General features: G+C 42.0%; 1 protein-coding gene across 3 annotated transcripts; it reads right to left on the bottom strand.

Annotated features, from left to right (window-relative positions):
- Positions 1-434: 434 nt before the first annotated feature.
- On the bottom strand, positions 435-26,839 carry LOC137528098 (class I histocompatibility antigen, Gogo-B*0201 alpha chain-like). 3 transcript variants are annotated; one of them, XM_068249377.1, is made up of 6 exons: positions 26,755-26,839; positions 25,156-25,280; positions 18,483-18,740; positions 11,386-11,661; positions 3,672-3,947; positions 435-1,627 (listed from the first exon to the last, which is right to left on the bottom strand). In XM_068249377.1, exons 2-6 carry the CDS (start codon positions 25,196-25,198, stop codon positions 1,491-1,493), a joined length of 990 nt encoding a protein of 329 aa, XP_068105478.1. In that variant the 5' UTR covers positions 25,199-25,280; positions 26,755-26,839; the 3' UTR covers positions 435-1,490. The 3 variants fall into 3 exon arrangements, with proteins under 3 accessions (XP_068105478.1, XP_068105475.1, XP_068105476.1); XM_068249374.1 differs by lacking the exons at positions 25,156-25,280; positions 26,755-26,839 and adding an exon at positions 22,858-22,950; XM_068249375.1 differs by lacking the exons at positions 25,156-25,280; positions 26,755-26,839 and adding an exon at positions 22,858-22,950 and having other exon boundaries at positions 18,483-18,710.

The following is a 26,839-nucleotide window of genomic DNA, read 5'->3' as shown; positions in this document are numbered from 1 at the left end:
AGGGTCTATAGCAATACAGGCAGATGATCAGCAGGACAGCCAGGCAATCTGTATTGTTTAAAAGGGAATAAGTATGGCAGCCTCCATATCCCTCTCACTTCAAATATATGTTTTTACAGCTATTCAACTGGAGTCAGTTGTCTGTGTTATATTACAAACCTCAGTTGATGATTCCCCTCGAAAGATGATCCTGAGGCTTGTTACCCAATGACAGGGAAGGATATGTATATATTCCTGACAGTGTCAGTGGCTATGGGGTGAAACTCGAATAACTCTTGACACTTAATAAGGAAACTTATTGCAATATTTTATTACAGAGTTCCTCGACTTCGAGGATAAACAGCTTCTGTAAGAATCACCAAGAGAACATTATATATATATATATATATATATATATATATATATATATATATACACACTGTGTATATCATTCCCTATATTTGTTTTTCTTAAAGTGCAATTTTTGCCTGCAATTATCAGTTGTTGAATGTATTTTGTTCTTCTGTTGGAAAGGTTATAATCCTGAATTGGATACAACAACCCCCTCCCTCTTTTGCTGTGTTAATGTCTTTAGTAAATGAATCTCTTTCTCTGTACAGGATCACTTACTTATATCATAACTGTACCACTAAATTTGAAAAAAGTTTGGAACCCGTTTGGCTTATATAGAGGATCAAGGCATAGCTTGGGATAATACATGAATGCTAGGTGTGAAGCAATGTTGTTTTTTTTTACTTTACTGTTTTGTTTTTTAGCAGGTTGTTGGGGGTGGATCACGGGCGTGGCAAAGGGGGTTGGGCAGGGTAGGAGGATGTCTATATCGTTTCTTGTTCCTAACATTTTTCTAAAAAAAATCAATATCTTTTATTTGTTAAAAAAAATACTGTTTGTCTGGCTGATAAGCAGTATCTAACTTTATGAATTGCTAACAATGAACAAGCCTGAATATCTGGTATTCTGACTCTGAATGGCTATGAGCCATTCCGAGTCATGTGATAAAAAGCTGCTCCACTCTCCCTGCTGGGGGAACTACTCTTACCCCACAACACTTCCAGCTATTCGGACATGAGGAATGCATAAGCAAAACTCTGATTTTTATCATTTAACAAATGCTGCAATGGTCACCAAAGAATAATAATAATAATATAGAAAACATTGCCCAGCTATAGAGAAAAAATGGTATAGTATGTTTTGATATTATGACTGCAGGAAATGTCTATGGACAGGCATGTCTGAGTCCCCTATGTCCCTGTGTACAATAGTTCATTGATAAATATATCTTCAATCATGACTCAACACATAGAGGAAGAACATAGATGTAATATCTGCACACAATTGACCAACATTAGAAGCCATCTTGTAAGTGCCACAATGTCTGTGTTCAGATGGAGAAGACTAATTGGTGGGGTAATCTTCAGTCTATTGTCTTTTCCCATTTGGGAATGTAAATTTCCAAAGCATCACTGGTTTCTTGGTTACATGGTGGCACATTACTGTTGTCTTTCTTTAGCCAATGATATTGAGACAAATATTATGACTGTCACCAACAGAACAACAGCCAGGCATATGGCGATCACCCCTCCAGTGGAGATGGTCCTGCTAAGTTCTTCTGAATCCATGGTGGGTCCTGCAGGAAGAGAACACACACAGAAAACATGTCATTGCTGCCCTTCTGGTGCACCTGTTGTAATTTCATTAACACCAAAAGTCATTAGTAGGGATAGTCGAAAATCGGAGTAGCACGGAGGAAATCGCTATGCGGCTTCCACATAATAGTGTACATGGGCAAAAATAGTGGATACCGCAATTTTTTTATTTATTTTTTTTTTTTTACAGTTAACTAACTTTATTGACAAAAAAAATCAACAACAAGATTCTTTGAAAATATGCAGAAATAGGAAAATCAGTTCTCGGAAAGCAGACATTTCGTCAGAATCGGAAATCGCTTTTTCCGAACATCCCTACTCATTAGCGAACCCCTCTGCTACCAAGCTGACTAGATCAATATCCTAGATGTTCAATTGACTTATTCCCGTACTCTGATCAAAAAGTATTTCTTTCATTACAGCATATAGGAATAAACAGAAAGAAAAGCAGTTGAGCTGCACAGTTGCTTATAACTTAAATCACACGATCTTTCAGCAGTTTTTGTTTTGAAATGTCCCAGGTTAGGACTGCAAACTCTAAGCACCCAATATCAGACAGTTTTAAAGGGGAGCGGTTAGGTATAAGGTCTAAGAGAAAAAAAGCACATATATCAGTAGCTAAAGATTGGCTGTACTTACATTACATATGCATTTCACTGTCCACGTTTGTACTTCACAGAATTTTTATATAGTATTTGCAGAGAATGATGCTCCTGACAGCTCATGGCAGGTTCCATGTTTGTCTGTCTCCTATGAAGGCAAATGTGTCCTCATGTCCTGCCTGCTTCCTGATGATTCACTCACACAAAAGATCCGTAATGGAAAACACTACTGTGCAGTGAATACTGATTAGCCATGTGGCTAGGAACAATAGCGGACTCCTGCAGTGTACTCTGCCCGGAGATTTTTGACTGCTACACTGTTGTAACATGAGCCTGTACTTTCTCACTAGCAGCGGAGGGGAGGACCCAAGCAGCCCCAGAATGCTTTGCAGTATGTTATGCGGCCTTTCGTCCTTTTGAGAGCTTGGGTCTAACAGCCTTGCAGTTCAGCACACATCAAAAGTAAGAGAGATTTTTAACTTCAGTATTGCCTTTTTGGCTTCCTTCTAAACTGTTTAACACAGGAGAATAGAGGTTTAAATTAGCTTTTGCAGCCTGACAGTTACTCTTTAAGCAAATCTTAGCCAGTTGTGCTGGGTCGTCATCTCCAGCAATACCAGCCCAAGTGAAGCTCTGAAAATAAGCCCCGAGGATGTTATAGATAATTTTTGCTAAAGTGAACTTACACATTATTTTATAATTTTCGGCACTCATTCTATTAACTTTTTCTCCTGAGTTTTCTCCAAGGAGATAGTCTCCATCTTCTCTTTAAAATAACTATTCAGCACTTTGCAATATAAAAAGTAAGTGAAAAAGTACTATCAAATTTATTCTGAGTACTTTCTTGCTTGCTAGTGTTTTAAAGAGACTCTGTAATAAAAAAAAGTTCCCCTGGGGGGTACTCACCTCAGTAGGAGGAAGCCTCTGGATCCTATAGCGGCTTCCCCATCCTCCTCCGTACCATGGTGGTCTCACTGCAGCCCACTGAATGCACAGCCGTCAATTTGTCAGGCTGTGCAATATTTACCTTTCCCTGTTCCAGCAGGGACCGCTCTACTACGCAGGCGCCTGTACAGTAGAGCGGACCCGACTGGGATCAGCTATTTCCGCACATTTCTGAGCAGAGAGCCGCTACTGCGCCTGCGCTGGAGCCGGGAAGAGAAATATTTACATGCCTGCTGTTCGGAGAGGCACACGAGACCGCTGTGGGACACAGGAGGATGGGGAAGCCTCAATAGGATCCAGAGGCTTTCCCCTACCGAGGTGAGTCCCCCCAGGGGAATTTTTTAATGATACAGATCCTCTTTAAAAGACGTTTTATTGATGACAAGGTCGGAAAATATCAGCTAGGAGAAAACTCAGAAGAAAAAGTTAATTGCATATGGGCCATAATGTTTTTGTTTTAGAGAAACACAAGACTTACTCCAGTCCTCTGTGAAGGGCGCCATCATGCTGCTGTGGGTAACACTGCAGGTGTAGACATCATCAGGGCTCACAGAGATGTTTAATGACAGCCAGGTGAGGTAGGTGATATCGGGGAAAGGCAGCGTCACTCTGTCCATCAGGTCCTCTGATACCTGCTGCCTGTTCCTGTACCAAGTCATGTTGATGTCCTTGGGGTAGTGTCCATATGCCAAGCAATGTAACCTACATGTGCAATTTGTTATTGGCGTCTGTTTCACTTTCACAACTGGTCTTTCTGTAGAGATGGAGGAAAAGGTAAGTATTAGTATTTAGAAATTATTATTATTATTATTATTATTATACCAATGGTCATTAGCCCAGCTAATGTTGCTATACTCTTTTTTTTTTTTTGATTGATTGATTGATTGAGTGATTGAATTCCGGACAATAAGATCATTTGATAAAATCTGCTAGAAATCAAGGCCATACACGATTTCCATTCACTTTTTCAGGTGGTATTGATTAATTTGGTGGAATGGAAGATGTTGCTTGACCAGCGACAGGTCAGGAGTGGTTTGTGGGGTTTCCTCAGCAGGTGACACAACAGCGGAGCTTACTCTCACCTGTCCGCCAGCACTTTCTTCCATGCCTTTTGTGTACTGCGGGAGTTTCTACCTGTCTCTTTCCTCCTGGAGCGCTGGTGTCATGTCACAAATGCTAGAGTACAAATACTAGAGGCCTCTAGTGGTAACATAAGGTATGTGCTACGGTGCTCCTAGAGTTTGGCCACTGTGTTTAGTCTTGGCACACACGGCTTCCCCAGGAGTGAAGAGACAGAGAGCAGCCCCCTGGCAGTGAAGTGAAGACACAGGAGTAAATGGACAGGCATGAGTATTCGCTGCCCCTACAGCCTGCAAAGCCTGGGGCGGGGGTAAGGGAGGGTCTGCACAGCATGAGGGGGGGGGGGGGGGGGGGACTTACATAGATGTTGAGGCCAGGCAATCTATTGAAAATATGTGTACAGTGTGTGAAGGGATTTGATTAGATAGATCACTTTAGGGCCTAAAGTTTAGGCTTTATCACTGCCTGTTATGGTAGTAAGGCTAGTCCAAGAAATGCAAAATAATTCTGAGTTAATGCAAGATTATGCAACTTTTGAATGCAAATGTATGCAGTTTGAAAACAGACCAATCAAATCCAACCTCAGCTTCTTTCAACTGGACCATTTCAAGTTGCATACCTTTGTATACAAAATGTGCATAACTCTGCATCAATTCACCATTATTAAAATCTCATTGAACATCCGTACCTGTGATCGCTGTTTTATAGTGGAAATCGCAAAGTGAAAACTCAATGGGATTTTAATGCAATAGCGTTTTGCGATTTTCTCTGGCTGCTAGAAAATGCAGAAGAAATGCAACATGCAGGACATTTGCGATTGCTCAAAAACACATTGCAATGGCGACGCATCCGTTAAAAAGGGCTCCAGCAGCCGTTCTAACAATCCATCAATCCAAATGTCTGAATGATTCTTTTAGTCTGATTGGATTGCTTATTATTATTATTATTATTTAGTATTTATATAGCGCCGACATATTACGCAGCGCCGTACAGTATATATATATATATATATATATTGTCTTGTCACTAACTGTCCCTCAAAGGAGCTCACAATCTAATCCCTACCATTGCCATATGTCTATATTATGTAGTGTAAGTACTGTAGTCTAGGGCCAATTTTTAGGGGGAGCCAATTAACTTATCTGTATGTTTTTGGAATGTGGGAGGAAACCGGAGTGCCCGGAGGAAACCCACGCAGACACGGAGAGAACATACAAACTCTTTGCAGATAGTGCCCTGGCTGGGATTCGAACCAGGGACCCAGCGCTGCAAGGCGAGAGAGCTAACCACTACGCCACCGTGCTGCTTATCATTTTTGTCTCCACTGGTGGGCCCCAACGATCGTTTTGGATCCTATCGCAACTATCAGATTGGATGGTCAATCGTTCTGGAAATTCATACCCTTCTCACTTCAGGTGTCCTTTAAGGAATCAGTTAGGTATAGCCGAAGGTAGAGAAGTGTTGGAATCACCAATAAAAGTGGCATTTTAAAGTAAATACTGTAGTGTGTGTACTAATGTAGACATGTTTCAGTGCATTGCGAAGTAACCTCGTGCTCCTGGAACCCCTAGGTGGTGAGCTGAGAAGCCAGGGGCCCAATGGTGTAGTACCGTACCGTTAGATCAGGGGTAATTGTAAGTACTGGTAGTCTCCGACTTACGAACGCCTGACTTACGAACGACCTGCCGATATGGACGGCATGGATTCTGTGTTTCCATGGGAACAAGTCAAAAAAACATTTTTCAAATTGGACTTGTAGTTTTTGAGAAAATCAATTTTCAAAAATTCTGAGAAGAAATGGCTTTTAAACTTGTATGAGCAGGTACAGAGGGCAGAGGTGACACAGAGGGGGACACTGGAGGCACAGGGGGGCACATTAGGAGGTACAGGGGGCAGAGGTGACACAGAGGGGGACACTGGAGGCACAGGGGGGCACCGAGGAGGTAAAGGGGACAGAGATGGCACTGTGTTCCGACTTAAGAACAGATTCAAGTTAAGAACAAACCTATAGTCCCTATATCGTTCGTTAACTGGGGACTACCTGTATATGAGATTTATACTCACAAGGATTGGTTGCAGATCCCTGCAACCATCATATAAGCTTGCAGGGAATAAATGGTCCCCGCTCGGCTTTCCAGGTCCTGCTGGATGCTGGGCGGTCCCTCTCCTAGATGGTGTTTTGGGTAAAACTATTACCTCACAGAGGAGGTCTGACTAGAAATTTGTTGGAATGGAGGCGCCCAGAGTAATAAAATAATAATACTGTCCATTGCTTTCTAACTGATCAGAGGCACACATACTCTATGCTAAGTGTTAGAAGGCACTGTGTATTGACCTGAGGAAGCGGGATTGTACCCATGAAATGTGTTCTCTGTCTTTGTTTTGAATAAAAAAGTTTTCCATTTAAACTTGTGTTCTATTTGCTCAGTTAGGTACAAGAGAGAGAAAAAAGTGGCATGTAAGTGACACGAGGATACAATGGTAATAAGAATGTGAAAGCGACACCACATTGCTTTACAAACATAACACAGATTCCTTGCTATAAGTACATAGAGGTCAGTGGTCACAAGAGTAAAACATTGCTTCCATTGTCTCATCAATCTGTACAATTTACTGCTTCAATGTATAGCCAATGCTTTAGCTATAGGGATGGTGAATGAGATTCCAATAACTCTTTAAAGGGAATCTGAAGTGAAAATAAACTTATGATATCATGATTTGCATGTGTAGTACAGCTAAGAAATACAACATTAGTAGCACAGATATGAGTCTCATATTGTTTTCCAGTACAGGAAGAGTTAAGAAACTTCAGTTGTTATCTATACAAAAGAGCTTCTTTGAGGTGTGCGATTTTATAAAGTTGTAGCCGGCACTGTCTTTTGAAGCACTTATTTCAACTGTCTCTCATTGTGACTTCTTTGTTTATGTTTTTTTTTTCTGCAGAGAAAAGTTGAAAGGATCAGTAGCCTGCTTTGTGAAATAATTTAAAATGCTGTTGCATTGTGGAAACAGCAATTATTAGAGAATGATGCAATGTTATAAAAAAAGCTATATACCTGAAAATAAAAATATGACACTATTTACTTTGCTACTAATGTTCATTATATCATGAGTTTTTTTTTCGCTTCAGTGTCACTTTAATCACTTTTATCATGACATGCATTTGAATGGCTGAATTTAAAGCTAAACACATTTGCATAAATGTTGTATCAACTTAGAATTATCTATTTGCAGCGCAGAGTCCCGGCATCAGGAAACTCTCAGAGACTCGTCTCTCTCTATCCACAGACTGTACAACGGATGATGATGTCATTGGACAAGAGTCTCCTGCAGATATCGTGGTTAACCCAAATTTTCCCCCAGATTCTTCTCACCTTATTATACATGAGAGATCTCACACTAGTGAGAAGCCCTATTCATGTGCTGAGTGTGGGAAATGTTTGGTTAAGAAGTCAAACCTTGTCACACTTGAGAGATATCACACTGGTGACAAGCCCTATCCATGTTCTGAGTGTGGGAAATGTTTTGGATGTAAATCACATCTTATCAGACATGGAAGAACTCACACTGGTGAGAAGACCTATGCATACTCTGGGTGTGGGAAATGTTTTGGATGTAAATCACATCTTATCAGACATGGAAGAACTCACACTGGTGAGAAGACCTATTCATCTGCTGAGTGTGGGAAATGTTTTGGAAGTAAATCACATCTTGTCACACACAAAAGATCTCGCACTGGTGAGAAGCTCTAATCGTGCGCTGAGTGTGGGAAATGTTTTGGCAGTAAAGTAGATCTTGTCACACATGAGAGACATCATAATGGTGAGAAGCCCTATTCATGTGCTGAGTGTGGGAAATGTTTTGGCAGTAAAGTAGATCTTGTCACACATGAGAGACATCATAATGGTGAGAAGCCCTATTCATGTGCTGAGTGTGGGAAATGTTTTGCCCAGAAATCAGTGTTAGTCAGACATGAGAGATTTCACACTGGTAAGAAGCCCTATTCATGTGCAGAGTGTGGGAAGTGTTTTTTTTTTCAGAAATCACATCTACACATTCATGAGAGATCTCACACTGGTGATGAATCCCTATTCAATGGCTGAATGTGAGAAATATTTCGGAAGCAACGCAGAGTTTGTCAGACATGAGAGATGCCACACTGGTGGGAATTCCTGTTCATGTGCTGAGTGTGGGAAATATTTTGTTTAGAAATCAGTGTTACTCAGACATGAGAGATGTCACACTGGTAAGAAGCCCTATACATTTGCTGTAGTGTGGGAAATAGTTTGTCACACATGAGAGATCCCACACTGGTAAAAACCCTATTCAAGTGCTGAGCGTGGGAAATGTTTTGGACACAAGTCAGTCCTTGTCACACATGAGAGATCTCACATGGGTGTGAAACCTTATACATGTGCTGAGTGTGGGAAATGTTTTGGCCAGAAATCAGTGTTGGTCAGACATGAGAGATCAGACACTGCTGAGAAGCCCTATTCGTGTGCTGAGTGAGGGAAATGTTTTGTACGGAAGTCAATCCTTGTTACTCATAAGAGATCTCACACTGGTGAGGAACCTTATTCATGTAATATGAGTAAGAAATGTTTTGGAGAGAAATGTTATATACAGAAATCAAACCTTGTCAGACATAAGAGATCTCACACTGATAAGTACTAAAAATGTGCTGAGTGTGTGAAATGTTTTATACAGAAATCCAATTTTTTTTGCTATGAGAGATCTCACACTGATGAGCAGCTTTATTCATGTACAGAGTGCGGGAAATGTTTACAGCATAAATCAATCCTTGTCTACCAAGAGAGTGTAAAGCTGTATACATGTGCTGAGTGTGGGAAATATATATATATATTTTATTATTATTATTTCATGCAAAGCGTACATGGAAGCATTTTTACAGAGAATGCTGAGGACTTTTTCATGCTACTTAGTGCTTTGGTTTAAGAAGTGTTAATCTCCCTGAACTGAGGTGACATGATGACACATTGCCCCGCCCCTTCACCTGCATCCAGACTGCTCCAATGCACCTTATCTCCTTCACTCCTTCCACCATTGAGAAAGAGGAGCTATTACTTGCCACCTCCTCTGGCACCTCCTCCCCCCTCGACCCCGATCCCTCTGACACCCTCCGCCTCTCAAATGCCTGCATCACACACCACCTCAGCATCAACTCCCTACTCTACCCCCTACAATCTGGCATCCGTCCTGCCCTCTCAACGAAAACAGCTCTTGTCAAGATAGTAAATGTCCTCACCCTTGCCAAAGCTGAAGGCAACTACTCTATCCTGCTACTCCTCTACCTTTCCTTAGTGTTTGATACAGTAGACCATCCCCTCCTCCTCCAATCCCTACAGTCCTTAGGGATCTGTGACAGTGCCCTGGCGTGGATCTCCTCATACCTCCCTTATCGCCTCTTAGCAACCTCTTTTAATGGTTCCTCCTCAACTCTCACCCCCCTCTCAGTCGAAGTCCCCCAGGGCTCTATTCGGGGCCCCCTACTGTTCTCAATTTACACCACCTCCATCGGCAAAATCATATCCTCCCTGGACTTCAAATACCACCTATATGCACAAGATACCCAAATCTCCACAGCCCTGCCCTTCCACCATGGACAAGGTCTCCTTCTGCCTCTTGACTATCTGCTCCTGGATGTCAGCTAGGTTCCTGAAGCTTAACTTGAGTTACTTGAGCTCCTCATTTTCCCATCCCATGCTGCACCACCCCTCCCGGATATTTATGTCACTATCAACAGCACTACCATCTGCCATAACTCTCAGGCCCGCTTCCCTAGACTCTGCTCGCTCCTACAGGCCCCACATCCAAAATGTTACCAGAGCCGCAATTTCCACCTTCGCAACATCTTAAAAATCTGCCCCTTTCTGACCCAAGACACTACCAAGCTTCTCATCCATGCCCTCATCATCTCCCGCCTTGACTACTGCAATGCCCTACTGCCAGGCCTCCGCTTGAAATGCAGTGCACCCATTCAATCAGTCATGAATGCAGCAGCTAGATCAGGCATGGGCAAACTTGGCCCTCCAGCTGTTAAGGAACTACAAGTCCCACAATGCATTGCAGGAGTCTTACAGCCACAGTCATGACTCATAAAGGCAAATGCATTGTGGGATTTGTAGTTCCTTAACAGCTGGAGGGCCAAATTTGCCCATGCCTGAGCTAGACTCATCCATTCTTCACACTGCTCTGCTTCCACCTCTCCCCTCTGAAAAGCCCTCCAATGGCTTCCTATCTGCTTCAAGATCAGTTTTAAGATTATGTGCCCAGCCTACAAATCTATGTACAAGATCTGCCCAACCTACATCTCTGAGATTGTCCACAGATACAGTATATATCTGCGCGCCCCCCTCCAGTCCTGAAATGATCTCCTCCTGACCTCTCCACACATCTCTCCCACCCATGCACAAGACTTCTCAAGAGCTGCCCCCACCCTATGGAACTCCCTCCCACCCCTCCCCTCTCAGACTTGCCCCTTGCTTCAACACCTACAAGTAAGCCCTCAAAACACACTTCTTTAAAATGGTTTACCCCTATCTACCACACTTGGAACTCTCTCCGCCCAGCACCTTTTCCACAGCCCTACCTCATGTGTTCCTCCCCTTTAGATTGTAAGCCTTTGGCAGGGTCCCCCCCACCTCCCCTTAATGTGTCCTTATGGATCTTATGGATTTTACAACCCCCACAAATGACATCCTTCCCATGGACTAACCCAGACTTCAATTGCCGGGACTCTGTTAAATTGCACGATCATGCATCTTATACCCTGTTTGCATGTATAACCTTGTGCTATGTTGTATAACCATGTGCTACTTCTCTGTCTGTCACCTCTTGTTTACATTGTATCTATTCCTATTAGTTGTCCAGCGCTGCATAATATGTTGGTGCTTTATAAATACAATAAATAATAATAAAAATATCTTCCAGAGAAGTAAGAGAAAACCTCTCTTTATGATTATTTATGCCAATAGAAATCTATTATTTTAATATCGTGTGTTCCTTCATCCCCTCAAATTTTTACTAATGATAACCAACCATTGCTTATACATGCATATGTGACTATATTCTACAAATAGAATGAGTCATACCTCTTCTGCTAAGAGTGCAGCTCCCCATTGGCAGCAGCTCTTGGATATGGGAAATACACACATGCCCAAGTCTATCCCTGATCATCTCTGTTCTTGTCTCATTTTCATTATTAACGTCAGCATAAAACTGTGCTTCCTCCACCTCTGCAGTCCACTCCCCTTCCTCCACGCTGAACGTCAAGAACGGTTCACCATTATAGCGATAGCTCAGCACTGCATGGGGGGTACCGTCATCACTGGTGGTGCATCCATCTAACAGCTGCAGAACAGGAAATGCTGCAATAAGAGGAGAAAACATCAGTTTGTTGATATTCTGTAAATGGAGCCTTTCACACTTGTCATAATGTTATCTGCATGCAGGGCCGGATTTACCATAAGGCATTGTAGGCACATGCCTACAGGCGCCTGATGATGGAAAGACAGCTCCCTCCCTTTCACCCTATGCACAGTCCTGAGTGGAGTGTAAAAGAGAGGTTACTCACGCGACTCAGCATTCCACTGACGAGATCTACCTTCAACTGGGGGCACCTCTAGCTACCTAATACTTTGGGTCACCTCTAGCTACTTACTACTGAGGGTACCTCTGGCTTTCTAATACTAAATGGCACCTGTAGCTACCTATGCTGGACAAGGGAAGTAAGGGAGGAGTGACATCTGGGACAGCAGCACACTTGCGGTGCAGTTCGGTGGGGGTTTGTAGGTCCATGGAGGCTGAAGTCTAGGGTGCCAGGACATCTGAGCCTATAGGCTCCAGTGATGTAAATCCAGGCCTGTTTGCATGTTCGAATCTTAGTTTTGCGATTTGTATAGTATTTTTTTTTTCAAAATTTTTTCTGCATTTTTTTTATATTTGTTTGCGTTTGTGTGCAAAATTTGTTTTTGAATTTTCCGTTAATATAAAGTAGGTTAAAGGACACCTGGGCCCATGTGCAATTAAAACTGATCCGAGATGTAAAACTATCACGAGTAACTTGTCTGTATAACTTTTGTAAAGTTTAGATCGGTTTACACAGTAAATCTAGCTGAAAACAGCTTCAACAGTATATGATTATTTCTTCCTGTGATACAATGAGAGCAACCATATTCTGCTTGTCATCATTACACAAGCAAGCTGCTCTGCATCTCCACCCCTCAGCCTGTAAAAACTCCACTCCTCTCTCCTCCCCTCTCTGCCCCCTTGCCTCTGAAGTCTTGTGCATGCTTCAGCAAAAGTCTCCTCCTCCCCGGGCTGAGCTCCCATGAGCACTTGCAGCATGGAACTCAGAATACTTAGGCACTTGAGGAGCTAAGGGCATGGATACATTCATTTACATGCAATTAGATAATAAATACAATTTTAAAAAGAAGCATGGGGGGGGGGGGGAAGAATGCCCAATAAACTATATAAGAAGGTTGAGGGTGAATATATGCACCCTATGGAAAGAATCCGGCTACCAGCATTTAGTGGCACTTTATCTGGCTTGAGGAAGTGGGCGAGTTCCCACGAAACGCATTGCCTGTGCTTTTTTCACTGATAAATATCCATTCCTAAATGGGTGTGTCCTCATTGAGGTATAAGTGCTAAATGCTGCGCAAACTAATCCCCCGCAGGGCAAAAATTTTGCGGTGAATTAGTTGGCAAAACCCTGCAAATCCTGGCATGTGAAAGCGAATGCAGATTTGCTGGTGCTATGCCTCAGTTAATAAGCTAAAATGTTGTGGGGGGTGTCTTGACACCCTATGGAAAAAGGTACAGGAGACAAAAAAAGGGAGCCCAGTAGTGCAATATGTCAGTTGTAAATGTTGAAGAAAAAATGAAATGAAGTACTACTCACAAAGGTGGGTTGCATGGGGCCACCGACCACAGAAAGCAGGTGGAGGTCATTAACCCGACTCCACTCGGGGTGACGTCATCACGCATTGGTCGCATCCTCCTTCAAACTACGGCGAGCGCGCGGACTTGCTGCCGCTGATAGATTACCAAGTTTATATATTAAAGCCCTGCAGTGCGTTATACAGAGGCTCCCTATGCTGATTGATACCTGTCATTTGGTAAGCTTTGTACTTTGCTCCTCCTTATGCTCTGAGCCTTAGCGCTCCCTCTGCTGTTATATTATATTACACATTGCTGCACTATGCAACACATTGATTTAACCTGCCAGTGACCAGTCTGATTTTAAAAACACAGGCTATTGCTATGTAACATATCCAACATCGCCTACTGTTATTAGTAATGATTATTATTGTTACTTGTATTTTCTACACAGGCCAGTTTTTAAAGATCCCTATTATGCTTATGTTTATTATTACTTTTATTATATTTTTTTATCTTTTACCATCATTGATCCCTCAGTAATTTGCATTTTATTATTTAATATTTCATAGCCCCTCTCTCCCTCCCTTTTCTACAATTAATTTTATTGTCCAATATTCCCAATGCCTTGGGTTTTGATACTTGATCTTTTATGGACACATGTATATATATACAATTTTTAATCCACTAATTAGTTATGCGTATTAAGCCTTGTTGTTAATTATAATTTTGATACTATATCTTATCCTTAGATAGAGACTATATGCGAATAGGAATCATGTTAAAACAATGTTATGTAATATCTCTCCTAATTTATTGGCTAATTAATCAATCAAGCTTTTATTTAAACTATCTATCTATTTATTGTTATATTGTATTAGCAGATATCTGTTTGTTATACTGAGGAGTTCTCTGTACTGTTGTAGGCACTTTGATTGGCCTGAGGAAGCGGGCTCAGACACGCTAAACGCGTTGCCTGTGCTAAATAAAAATCTTTTGATTATTACAAAGATTTCGTCATTGAGGTAAGACACCTCACCTTCTTTTTCGTTTTTAAACTGTTTTTAGAAGTTTTTATCCAGCCAGGGCGCCTCTTTCTTCTTATGTGCAGTTAATAAGCTAATTAGGCCTCATCTGCTAAGCCAGGTATTTAAGGGTTCACTTGATGATTGATGCACACACCCTTTTCTGCAAAAAATCATCATTGAGGTAAGCCACCTCATTTATCTATATTTTAGTTGCTTTTAATGCATTGTGTTCACCTTGGGCTCCTCTTTCCCCTTTCTACAATAAACTATATGTAAGGGGCAGAAAAAAAGGCAGCAAAAGTTTGTCTCACATCCATTTTAACTTTTTGGCCTGGAGCACACCAAAACCCGCTAGCAGATTCTGAAACGCTTTTTCTTCTTTTTCTGTAGCGTTTCAGCTAGCATTTTGCGGTTTTGTGAAGCGTTTTTGGTGTAGTAGATTTCATGTATTGTTACAGTAAAGTTGTTACTGAACAGCTACTGTAACAAAAACCGCCTGGCAAACCGCTCTGAAGTGCCGTTTTTCAGAGCGGTTTGCGTTTTTCCTACACTTAACATTGAGGCAGAAACGCATCCGCAATCCAAAATCTGCAGCAGCCCGAGAGTATGCGTTTCTGCAAAACGCCTCCCGCTCTGGTGTGCACCAGCCCATTGAGATACATTACCCAAGCGGATCCTCTCCCGCAAGCGGCTGCAGAAACGCTAAAAAAGCCGCTCGGTGTGCACCAGCCCTTTCTCCTGAGTTTTCTCCTAGGAAATAATTTTTATGTTTAAAATATTTTTTTTTTTGCATTTTCCAACTGAAAGAGTACCAAATAATAGGTAAAAAAGTTACTATACAAATAATTTTGAGTATTTTCTTTCTTGCTGGTGGTTTAAAAAGCACTTTATGACAAGGTATGAAAATATCACCTAGGAGAAACCTCAGGAGAAAAAGTTAATTGCATAGGGGCTTTGAAGTGAGAGGAATAAGGAGGCTAACATATTTATTTTCAGTTGCCTGGCAGCCCTGCTGATCTATTTGGCTGCAGTGGTGTCTGAACAACACCAGAAACAAGCAAGCAGCTAATCTAGTCAGATCCGACAATAATGTCAGAAACACCTGATCTGCTTCATGCTTGTTCAGGGGCTATGGCTGATAGTATTAGAGGCAGAGGATCAGCAGGATAGCCAGGCAACTGGTATTGTTAAAAAGGAAATAAATATGGCAGCCTCCATATACCTATCACTTCAGTTGCCCTTTAACTAACATGAAAATGTACCTTATTAACTTCAAAATCATGTGTGATCTTTCAGGCAAAACACAATTCTGCTGCATTCCCATTGATTTGCATTGAAACATAAATTGCACGTGATATAAAGCAGACCTGCCTTCCACTTCTCTCCATGGGCTGTTTTACCCTTCCCACCAACAACAGTTTTCACCTTTCAGCGCTCCTCCCATTTTTTAATCCACCAATTAGGCTTTTTGGAGGTTATACATTTTTTTTTATTAATTGCTTTATTTTCTATGCAATTTAATGGGAAGAATAAGGGGAAAAAATACAAAAGACTCTATTTCTCCATTTTCAGGCTACAGTAGGAAGTCGCAATGCTGCGTTATAAACATTTATAACGCAGCTTACCGCCGGTCCGCCGCACTGCAATGAAGAGTGTATGCGACATTCATAGTGCAACGTCAGAGTTTCATTGTAACGTGTAGTGCTATGATAACACACTGCTTGCAGCACATTACCTCTAAACGCACATATTACCAGGTACAGGAAAGCATACTTTTCATTGCCTTTACGCTTTACTGTACCTACTTTATGCAACAGTAATGCAGCGTTAATCTGCATTACCTCTTTTTTGTTGCATTGCGTTATAATGTTGCTTTGCAACTTTACAATGCAACGTCCCACTGTGAATGTAGCCCGAACCAATATACCGGTAGTTTTAAAATAAACAATGCTTCTGTAGATAAACTCCACACCTATTTGTACTGGTTATCAAAACATTGAAATCACATTCCTAGTACAATGTTTGGTGACAATATTTTATTTATACTTTTTTTTTTTTCATTGTACTCTATCAATGATTACGAGGCCTTATGTAAAAATAAATAACATTAATATACCCTCATGACATACAGTGGGTTGCAAAAGTATTCGGCCCCCTTGAAGTTTTCCACATTTTGTCACATTACTGCCACAAACATGAATCAATTTTATTGAAATTCCACATGAAAGACCAACACAAAGTGGTGTACACGTGAGAAGTGGAAGTGGAACGAAAATCATACATGATTCCAAACATTTTTTACAAATAAATAACTGCAAAGTGGTGTGTGCATAATTATTCGGCCCCCTTTGATCTGAGTGCAGTCAGTTGCCTATAGACATTGCCTGATAAGTGCTAATGACTAAATAGAGTGCACCTGTGTGTAATCTAATGTCAGTACAAATACAGCTGCTCTGTGAGGGCCTCAGAGGTTGTCTAAGAGAATATTGGGAGCAACAACACCGTGAAGTCCAAAGAACACACAAGACAGGTCCAAGACAGGTCAGGGATCAAGTTATTGAGAAATTTAAAGCAGGCTTAGGCTACAAAAAGATTTCCAAAGCCTTGAACATCCCAAGGAGCGCTGTTCAAGCGATCATTCAGAAATGGAAGGAGTATGGAACAACTGTAAACCTACCAAGACAAGGCCATCCACCTAAACTTACAGGCCGGACAAGGAGAGCGCTGATTAGAAATGCAGTCAAGAGGCCCATGGTGACTCTGGACGAGCTGCAGAGATCTACACCTCAGGTGGGAGACTCTGTCCATAGGACAACTATTAGTCATGCACTGTACAAAGTTGGCCTTTATGGAAGAGTGGCAAGAAGAAAGGCATTGTTAACAGAAAGCATAAGAAGTCCCGTTTGGTGTTTGCCACAAGACATGTGGGGGACATGGCAACCATGTGGAAGAAGGTGCTCTGGTCAGATTTGGCCAAAATGCAAAACTCTATGTGTGGAGGAAAACTAACACTGCACATCACTCTGAACACACAATCCCCACTGTCAAATATGGTGGTGGCAGCATCATGCTCTGGGGGTGCTTCTCTTCAGCAGGGACAGGAAAGCTGGTCAGAGTTGATGGGAAGATGGATGGAGCCAAATACAGGGCAAACTTGGAAGAAAACTTCTTGGAGTCTGCAAAACACTTGAGACTGGGGTGGAGGTTCACCTTCCAGCAGGACAACAACCCTAAAAATAAAGCCAGGGCAACAATGGAATGGTTTACAACAAAACATATCCGCGTGTTACAATGGCCCAGTCAAAGTCCAGATCTAAATCCAATCGAGAATCTGTGGCAAGATCTGAAAACTGCTGTTCACAAACACTGTCCATCTAATCTGACTGAGCTGGAGCTGTTTTGCAAAGAAGAATGGGCAAGGATTTCAGTCTCTAGATGTGCAAAGCTGGTAGAGACATACCCTAAAAGACTGGCAGCTGTAATTGCAGAAAAAGGTGGTTCTACAAAGTATTGACTCAGGGGGCCGAATAATTACGCACACCCCACTTTGCAGTTATTTATTTGTAAAACATTTTTGGAATGATGTATGATTTTTGATCCACTTCTCACATGTACACCACTTTGTATTGGTCTTTCACGTGGAATTCCAATAAAATTGATGCATGTTTGTGACAGTAATGTGACAAAATGTGAAAACTTCAAGGGGGCCGAATACTTTTGCAACCCATTGTACATATTTAGAAAGCTAAGTTCCTAAGGTAACAACATTTCTAAAATCTACACATTTTTTTCCGACTTTTTCACTTCTGGATATTTGCCTATTTATGGTTCAAAGGGTCTGATGCATGAACCTATGGCATAGTAATATTGCCATTGCTATAATGTGCATTACCATGGCAATGCCTTATGTTACGCATGTACCCCAGATCAAGCTAATTGTGCAATGTCTGTTACTATGCTAGCATTAATACTGATAATATTGACATACTACTGTAGATGTATGCTTCAGGTGCAAAAAAGAAAGAATGCAAATCACTATAATTAGGTTAGTGCTGTCCAACTTCATGGTCGTTGGGGTGTCAAGGACCAGATTTTTTTTGGGCTGGGGGTAGCATAATATCAATCTCCTGGCTTTGGGGGCGGAGCAAACCGCAAACAAGAGGCAGGCCTGCCAGAGGAGGATGACTGCCACAAAATATAGTCTGGGCAAGCGAGTGCGGCCCGGAGGCCATATCCGCCAGTTGAATTCGCCCTGAATTAGGTAAATATTTACTTACTGGAAGATTCATTCAGATGAAGCATCAAGGAAAGTAGAAGGCGTTGCATATTCCGCTGAATTTGAACTTCAAGGAAGCTAGCATCCATTAAGGATCCACCGGGACCTTTGAACCAGGGCACCCTGCGCTCCACTACGCTGCCGACGCTGTCATACCAGTAAAGGGTCACATCATCTATGGTCCTTGTCACGTAATACGCCGGATAGTTGTATGTGGGATCATTGGTGACTGTGTGGAAATAATAATGTGAATGGCGACCTGTGGAAGAGACAAGAGGGTTAATTACAATTTTTTTCTCATGAATTATCTCACCTTGGGCCTCATTCAAAATTGTGGGTTATGCGCAAGACAATATTATCAGTACTAATGCCAGCAGAGTGCTGCACATTGCACAATTAGCACAACCCATGTAAGGTGTAATACAAGCGTTGTCATGATAACACGTGTTAAGCAAGTAATGTAACACAAATTACCATAGCAACGTTTGTGTTACCCATATACCGCGGGTCACGCTAATTGGGCAATGTGCTGTACTGTGCTAGTGCTAGTACCTAGGGATGGTCAGAAAGGCCCAATTCTGATTCCGATTTCTGCCAATGCCAATTTCCATTTTCAAATTTTCAGTTTTTCCATATTCAAATTTTCAAAGAGTATTTTGTTACTTCAGAGAATGCAAAAGAAAAACAGAACAATGGAAATCGGAAAAACAGAAAGTCTTGTGATTGGTAACATTTCTGCAGTGATCCGATTTTTGCATTCTCTGATTGATCCAATGCTTCAGAGTTCTGTGATTGGGCCAAAATTACTGAGTTGCTGTAAATTGGATTTCCGCGGAATTTCGATTTCCAATTTCCGAATTCCAATCGGAAATGCCAATTTCCAAATGGAGATGAGGAAATTTCAATTCCGCAGAATCCGAATGTGCTTCCCTGCTAGTAACGGTATTGTTGCCACACACAGCAAATAACTCTTAAGTCTTTTTTTTTTCACAATCAAAATTTTTATTAGGTCAAAGTTGTTTATAAACAGTCATTGCTAAGACAAAATATAGCTAACACAGAGAACAGTACATTACAGGGGTCTTAAAAACATTCACCTCTTACATTACAAGACATGACCCCATACCTCCCAGAAGGCAGTTGACCTAGCAATCCATAGGATGCTCCAAACCCACTTTCTATATAAATATAATACAGAAAACAGAAACAAAAAACAAAAACAAATACAAACAAAAAAGAATAAAAGAAAGAGAGAAAAACTGTTAATTCTTAAACTTAATACCCCCTTAGTTTTGATCCCTTCTCGATGCCTAGCCCTAACCTGCCCCTTAGCATTAACACCTTTCTGACATGTGACCTTTATCTTCTAACCTAAACCCCTAACACTAACCTCCCTCATCCACTAAACTTAAAGAGTAACTGTAACCAAGAATCGAACTTCATCCCAATTAGTAGCTGCTGATACCTCCTTTCCCACGAAAATTCTTTACCTTTTCTCAAATAGATCATCAGAGGGGTCTGTATGTGTGATATTGTGGTGAAAACCCCTCCCACAGTGTGATGTCAGCACCTCACAGCACTGCGGGAGCCTTGTTGCATTGTGGGAAATAACAGCTGTTCCAATTGCCAAAAAACAAGCAGCATCTCCTTCCAGTGACATCAGTAAAAATGTCACCATGTGATAAATGTCAGAATAAAAATCAGGGAGAGGAAAGCTTTTACAATGGGAAAACGCTGACAAAATCATTTATACATAATTATTGTAAAAACTAAGTACTTTTTTCGTTGTGTTATTTTCACTGGAGTTCCTCTTTAACACGTCTAATCAACCCCTAAGCTCAACCAATAACACTAACCAATACTTTGTTCCCACACATGCCAAATACACCACTGCTCACTATTATCTGTGGCCCATGCCAATAACTTCACCTGACCTAACTAGTTGAGCAACCAGTACCTAATTCACTTCTGTTTGTCAATAACTTTTGCCCGGGTTGATAACTTCCTCCCCTCTGCTGATAACTTATCAATAAGAGATTGCTGTTGCCAAAGCCAATTGTGACATATTGATTTGCTTTGCTATATCAGCACCTAGTACTGGTAAAATTGCCATGTGCAAATTTACTGGGCGGTTCATGCATCAAGCCCATTGCCTAGGTTTAAAAAACAATGTGATCAACTTTATTCCAACCTCACAACTCATTTCCCTAACTAGATCAAGGTATTACACTTTTACTGTGAAGAACCCTTTTCTACACATGTGGTAAAATGTTCTTTCTTCCATGCATAGATCATATCAATTTCAGTGTTGCGTGCGAATTTTCGCGAAAGTCATTTTCACCTTGAAAATCCTATTTTCGATTCGAGAACATTTTTTGTGAAAAAGTGCTTGAATTTTTGCATAAATGCAAAAAAAGTTATTTCTACAGCAAAAATGCTGAAAATCAATATCGTTACCACAAAAAATGTGAAAAAACGATATTTTTACCACAATTAATTTTCCATGACAACAATATTTTACTGTGAAAATTCGTGAAAAACGTGAAAGATTTAAAAAAAACGTATTTTCGATGGAATTTTCGCTTGCAAATCTAACTTTACATTATTTTAGTGAAAATTGATGCGAAAAGAATATTGTTATTTTCGGTCATCTCTGATCCCTTTGTCCAAGCCTATGGGTAAAAAGCCTGTCTGCCAAGCTTCTGTATTGTCCTGATGCCCTCTAATTTATTTATATGAGTCAATCATTTCACCTCTGAGTCTTCCTTTTTCCCAAGCTCAATAAACCCAGTTTGTCCCTCTTTTCTAAAAAAAAAAAAATATATTATTAATTTAGTGTCTCTCTTTGTACCTGTTCTGAAATGTATCAATATCCTTCCTATAGTGTGGTGCCCAAAACTGTACCCATACTCCAGATGTGGTCTCACAAGTAGGAGCCACTGGGCCCCCCTGCAGAGATTCTGACGCCAACTTCCCCCCCCCCACCCCCCCGGGGCTGCTCAGGGCCGTTTTGGGGTCTGGAGGGGCCGCAGCATGAGGGAAAGCCATGGCCACACTCGGTGGGGAGTCCCCCCCCCCTCACCTTGGGGCTCTCCCCTCTGCACTCCCCTCCAGCTTAAATGAGTGTCTGGGCAGATACATACCTTCCTTGCGCTCCACCGTGGATACTCCTCGCTCTAGTGTCTGACGCCACTTCCTGTTTATACAGGAAGTCGCATCAGACGCTAGAAAGAGAAACATTCCCAGTGGAACGCAATGAAGGTATGTATTTGCCTGCTGCTCGCCGCTTCCCAGACACTAATTCAAGCTGAAGGGGGGTGCAGAGGGGAGAGCCCCGAGGTGAGGGGGGGACCGTCCCCCCTCCCCGCCGAGTGTGGCCATGGCTTTCCCTCATGCTGCGTCCCCTCCAGCCCCCCAAAACAGCCTGCGGGAGAAGGGGCTGCAGGACCTATTGTTACGCCCATGATAGAATCTTGTGATTTTATCCACATGATTTTGTTTTCCATTTTATGTATCACAGAATTGTATTTGCTTTAGCTGCTGCTGCTTAACAAAACTTAAACTTGTTATCAACCAGTATGCCCAAGTCTTTCTCCATGTCAATTAAAGCAGTGTTCCCCAACCCTGTCCTCAAGGCCCACCAACAGTGCATGTCTTGTGGAAATCCACAGAGGAAGTCAATGAGCTCTGGTGATACACTAATTATCTCACCTGTGATTGTGTGTGGTTTTCTGTAAAACATGTACTGTTGGTGGGCCTTGAGGACAGGGTTGGAGAACTCTGAATTAAAGGACACCCGAGACGAAAATAAAATAATGAAATAAACAATTGTATCTATCTTCAGTCTCCTAAAAATGACTTTTTAAGATATTCTACAGTTTAATTTTATGTTTAAATCTACTTTTTAGGTTTAAACTGTTTTATTGTTTTTGCTCAATGACACATTCATTGAAGTATGTCATAGCTAAAAAAATCTATGAACTATTGATCCTTTTTATCTCTTTCCTGCTCTCAGAAGCCCCTTTCTGCTAGGAAAGTGTTCTATAGTTGGAATTTCTTATCAGTGAGGGACACACTGTAGTCACTTCCTGTCTGAGTCAGGACTGAGTCAGCCACTTACATACCTGATATTTAACTCTTTCAGGTAGAGAAAGAAAAAAAGGAATGCAGCATAATTATTTGTGTGCCAGGCACTGTACATACACATGTCTATCTCATTATGTCACATGTCACCTCGGGTATCCTTTAAATAATCAAATCATCCATATCTGGTTAATAATGACAAATGTCATAAATAATAAGAGGTTATAACATGAACAATAAAACATAACAAAAGGGAGGGTAGGAAAAAGCATGCATTAGTTTTGTGATCCTACCTGCAGAAGTAATAAAGGAAGATGAGAGAAGGCACAGCGACAATACTATATTTCTCTCCATCAAGCAGCTGCTCCTTATGTGCATCCTCTAGTCTGTGGCACAGCCGAACAGAACTGTGGATTCCCCTAACGAATACTTATATATTTATTCAGCTATCCCACTGTGGCGCAATCCGGCAGGAGTATTTGCTTCACTTATTGCTACACAATACCAAATAAACGGCCATGATCTCAAAATAAATAAAGGTGTACTTGTCGTATAAGGAAGTTTACACATCCCTGCTGCTAATAATCAGGAGTATTATCACTGTAAAGCTATCTATCCACCATTAGATGTTTTCAGATTATATTTTATGCCTTTATTGCATCTAACATGGGTTCAAAATCTCTTAAAAAACAGGGTGCTCCCACTCAATGTTTGATCAATATAAATGTTACAGCTAGAACCCAAAGCTGGCCAATTCGGGATTTGGCCAGCCAATATGCAAAGTTTCAGCCAATAAAGGAAGAATGTATTTCTTTTGGAGTTTGGCCAGCCACAACTCTACTTGACAAGACTCGGCCTGCCAAGTCCCGAAGAAAGGATTTTGTGGCGCGCAGCGGCGGAGTAAAGAGCAAACTTCAGCGCGGCATCTTCATTCCCTGGCTCTCCCTTCAACCCCCCCCCCCAACCCCTAGCAGTGTACTGGTTAAGGGCTCTCCCTCTGACACAGGAGACCAGGGTTTGAATCTCGGCTTTTGCTGTTCAATAAGCCAGCACCTATTTAGTGAGGAGACCTTGGGCAAGACTCCCTAACACTGCAACTTCCTATAGAATGAGCCCTAGTCGCTGCAGCTCTGATACTTTCAGTCCGCCAGGAGAAAAGCGTGATATACCATAAATGTTTGGTGTTTTGTCTTAGTTCTCTCCCCTCTGTCTTTATGAAGGTTATATACAGGGCAACCCATCCCAGCATGTCTGTACTCACTCCTTCCTGTTGTGTGTGTGATCTCTGGCTTTATTGTTGCCTGTGTGGCTGGTATTTCTTCCATATGGGTAATTTTTTCATATGGCAGAGAATCCCAGCAACACAGACTGCAATAAAGCTGTAGACCACACACACAGCAGGGAGGAGAGAGTACCAGCATGCTGGGACTGGCTGGCCTGTATATTTCCTCCCTGAGGACAGAGGGGAGAAGGGTCAGGGGGAGGAGCCAGGAAATTCAGATGCCACTGAACTTTGCTGTTTGCCTTTCTTCGGGACTTGGCCACACTTTGAGTTCTGGTCATGATAGAAAGAATATTTATCAAACATGTCCTGTTCATTGGACAGTCGAGTGCAGCTGGGGCTTGGGGCCATGACTGGGAGCAGTACATGGGATTTTATGCAGTTATTTTAGCATTGGCTTGGTCCACACTCCACACCAGAACACAAAAGGGACTGACAGATGACAGATCCTATGTTAGTAACACGATGCATTCATACTTGTCGGTTCACAATGGATCGATTGTAATAAATGTAACACAAAGTCCCGACCTTCAGGATTTTTGGGATAAGCGGATTCATTTCCTATAGAAATCTATGGTGAAAATGCATCTTCTCTGAACCCCAAGAGACAATTAGAGTGGATACTGCACTGTCCACTCTCTTTGGACCTTTCAAGATCCATTGTCGATGGGAACCAAGCCTAAGCCACCAGTTCAACTCAATAATAAGAGTTACGTCACCAAAGACCGTTTAAATGGCTGTAGGTACTATTTATTGAGGTTTAATATTCTTAAAACAATCTTTATTTGTTCAACATCATTAATCATTTTAAACATATACTGGGCTCAAGCATCCTCAGAATTAACAGCCCAAGTAGCAGAAGCTGAATAATGAGTGACTCTAACCTCACCAGCCAGGCTCATAGACAAACAGTCATAGGCTGTGCTGGCTTTCTGATAGGTGTGTGTGTGTGGGTGGGTGGTGGGAGGGGGGATCCAGGTGGGAGAGGTAGCTGATTGGCTGCCATGTGTCTGAGGGGTCAAAGTTTGGCTCCATTATAATGTATAGGGAGCGAATCGAACACGCCATGTGTTTGCCTGAGGGGGCGAATGCGAACACGCATTTTTTTAGGTGAACTATTTACCAACAGAACAGTTGAGTTCGGGCCAACTCTACCTGTTGCCAGCTTCAAACTATGCCAAATAAACTTCCTTGTTAACCCGAAAGGTCAGATTCAAATCAGCAGGTTATCCTGCATGGACTCAGTGTCTGGCCTGCTATTGTCTGCAGCTTGCTATTAATGCCATCTCTGAGCAACAAGGTGTCTGACCTGCTATGGTCTGCAGCTTGCTATTAAAGCCAACAGCAAACATCAAATTCCCCCAGTGTTATTCCGTCCGTTCCTTCTTCATCCACTGCTCACTTCTGTGGTTGGAACCTGATACTGAAAAACACCTTAGAAAAGAAGTCTGGATCAGTTTGTTGATCGCATTACACTAAACAGTATTTTACATCAATTGTGTGCACACAGACACAGACAGAAAGACACACACACACAACAACAACAACAAACAACAAATAACATTTGTAAAGTGCTTATCTCCCGTAGGACTCAAAGCGCATAAGCATGGCTCAGACCATCGTGGTACAGAGGAAGAATTTTATAAGTCCAGAAATGCCAGGCTAAACAGGTGGCTTTTCAGTCTGGATTTGAATAGCTCCAGGGATGGTGATGTCTTTACTGGGTGTGGCAGGGAGTTCCAAAGAGTAGGGGCAGCATGACAGAAGGCTCTATCTCCAGATTTTTTGAGGTGCACTCTGGGAGTGACCAAGTTTATAGAACTTGCTGATCTGAGGTTGTGAGAGGTGTGGTGCAGCTTCAGCAGGTCCTTCATGTATCCAGGGGCCCAGATTGTGCAGGGATTTGAATGTCAGCAGTCCAATCTTGAAGAGTATTCTCCATTCTACTGGTAGCCAGTGCAGTGAGCGAAGGATCGGTGTAATGTGACAGTGGTGAGGCTGGTTTGTTAACAATCTGGCAGCAGCATTCTGCACTAATTACGGGCGACGCAGGTCCTTTTTGGGGAGGCCAGCATAAAGGGCATTGCAGTAATCCAGCCGTGATGTGATGAAGGCGTGGACTAGGGTTGGAAGATCCTCTGGGGGAATCAGATGTTTAATCTTTGCAATGTTCTTCAGATGAAAGAAGGAAGATTTAACTACAGATGAAATTTGGTTTCTGAAACTTAAATTCCCCATCGATTAGTACTCCAAGGCTGCGCACAAGGTTGGAGCTGTTTATGTCTGAATTCCCAATCCTGATTGGTGTTACTTTAGGATAGGGCTGTTTTGATGGCGAGTGCTGGCTTTGGACAAACAGGACCTCAGTTTTGTCAGCATTCAGTTTCAACCAGTTATCATTCATCCATGCCTGTAGCTCAGCTAAGCAAGAGTTTATTTTTGGAGTAGGGTCTGTTCCACCAGGTTTGAAGGACAGGTATAGCTGTGTGTCATCGGCGTAGCAGTGGTACGTCAGACCATGACGTAGGATACACACACACACCTGCTGTGCCGATCTAGTACATAAATGAGAACCCGCCACTCATCTCCTATAAACGTACAAAACTTTATCACTTCAAACTTGCAGTGGATATAAACTGGTTCCCCACACCCCTCCCAAACCCATTAAAATCCCCCAGACCCACTGGTTTCCATAAGGAGTGCTCCTATGAACATGCACACTCACTTCCACACCACACATATAATCCTGGACGTCCAGTCCTTTTTAAATTTTGTGTGAACCAAGCTGGGCCATACAAGTCCGACGGGCGAACAGTATCATCTGGGTCTTATAAGAGCACCTAAAGCCCTGTATGACAGAGCACCCTCACTCAGATGCAATTCCACGTGCTCACCGACTCCAACTTACTTCTCTTAGCAGAGTCCAATTATATTCGCATTTCATACTAACTGCAGTAAGCTTCCAGATACAGCATCTTACTCCTAGTAATATC

Source organism: Hyperolius riggenbachi, chromosome 8 (assembly GCF_040937935.1).
Source record: "Hyperolius riggenbachi isolate aHypRig1 chromosome 8, aHypRig1.pri, whole genome shotgun sequence".
NCBI classification, from domain to species: Eukaryota; Metazoa; Chordata; class Amphibia; order Anura; family Hyperoliidae; genus Hyperolius; species Hyperolius riggenbachi.
Note: the sequence above shows the minus strand (reverse complement) of the source record. Positions and strands in the feature narration are given on the sequence as shown.

Bases quoted from the DNA above. Each gene is read 5' to 3' on its own strand.
- LOC137528098 (XM_068249374.1), bottom strand. From the start codon at position 22,942: ATGCACATAAGGAGCAGCTGCTTGATGGAGAGAAATATAGTATTGTCG. The intron at 18,741-22,857 runs GTAGGATCACAA...TCTCTTCCACAG, and splicing joins TTCCTTTATTACTTCTGCAG to GTCGCCATTCACATTATTAT. The intron at 11,662-18,482 runs GTAAGTAAATAT...CTCTTATTGCAG, and splicing joins TCATCTGAATGAATCTTCCA to CATTTCCTGTTCTGCAGCTG.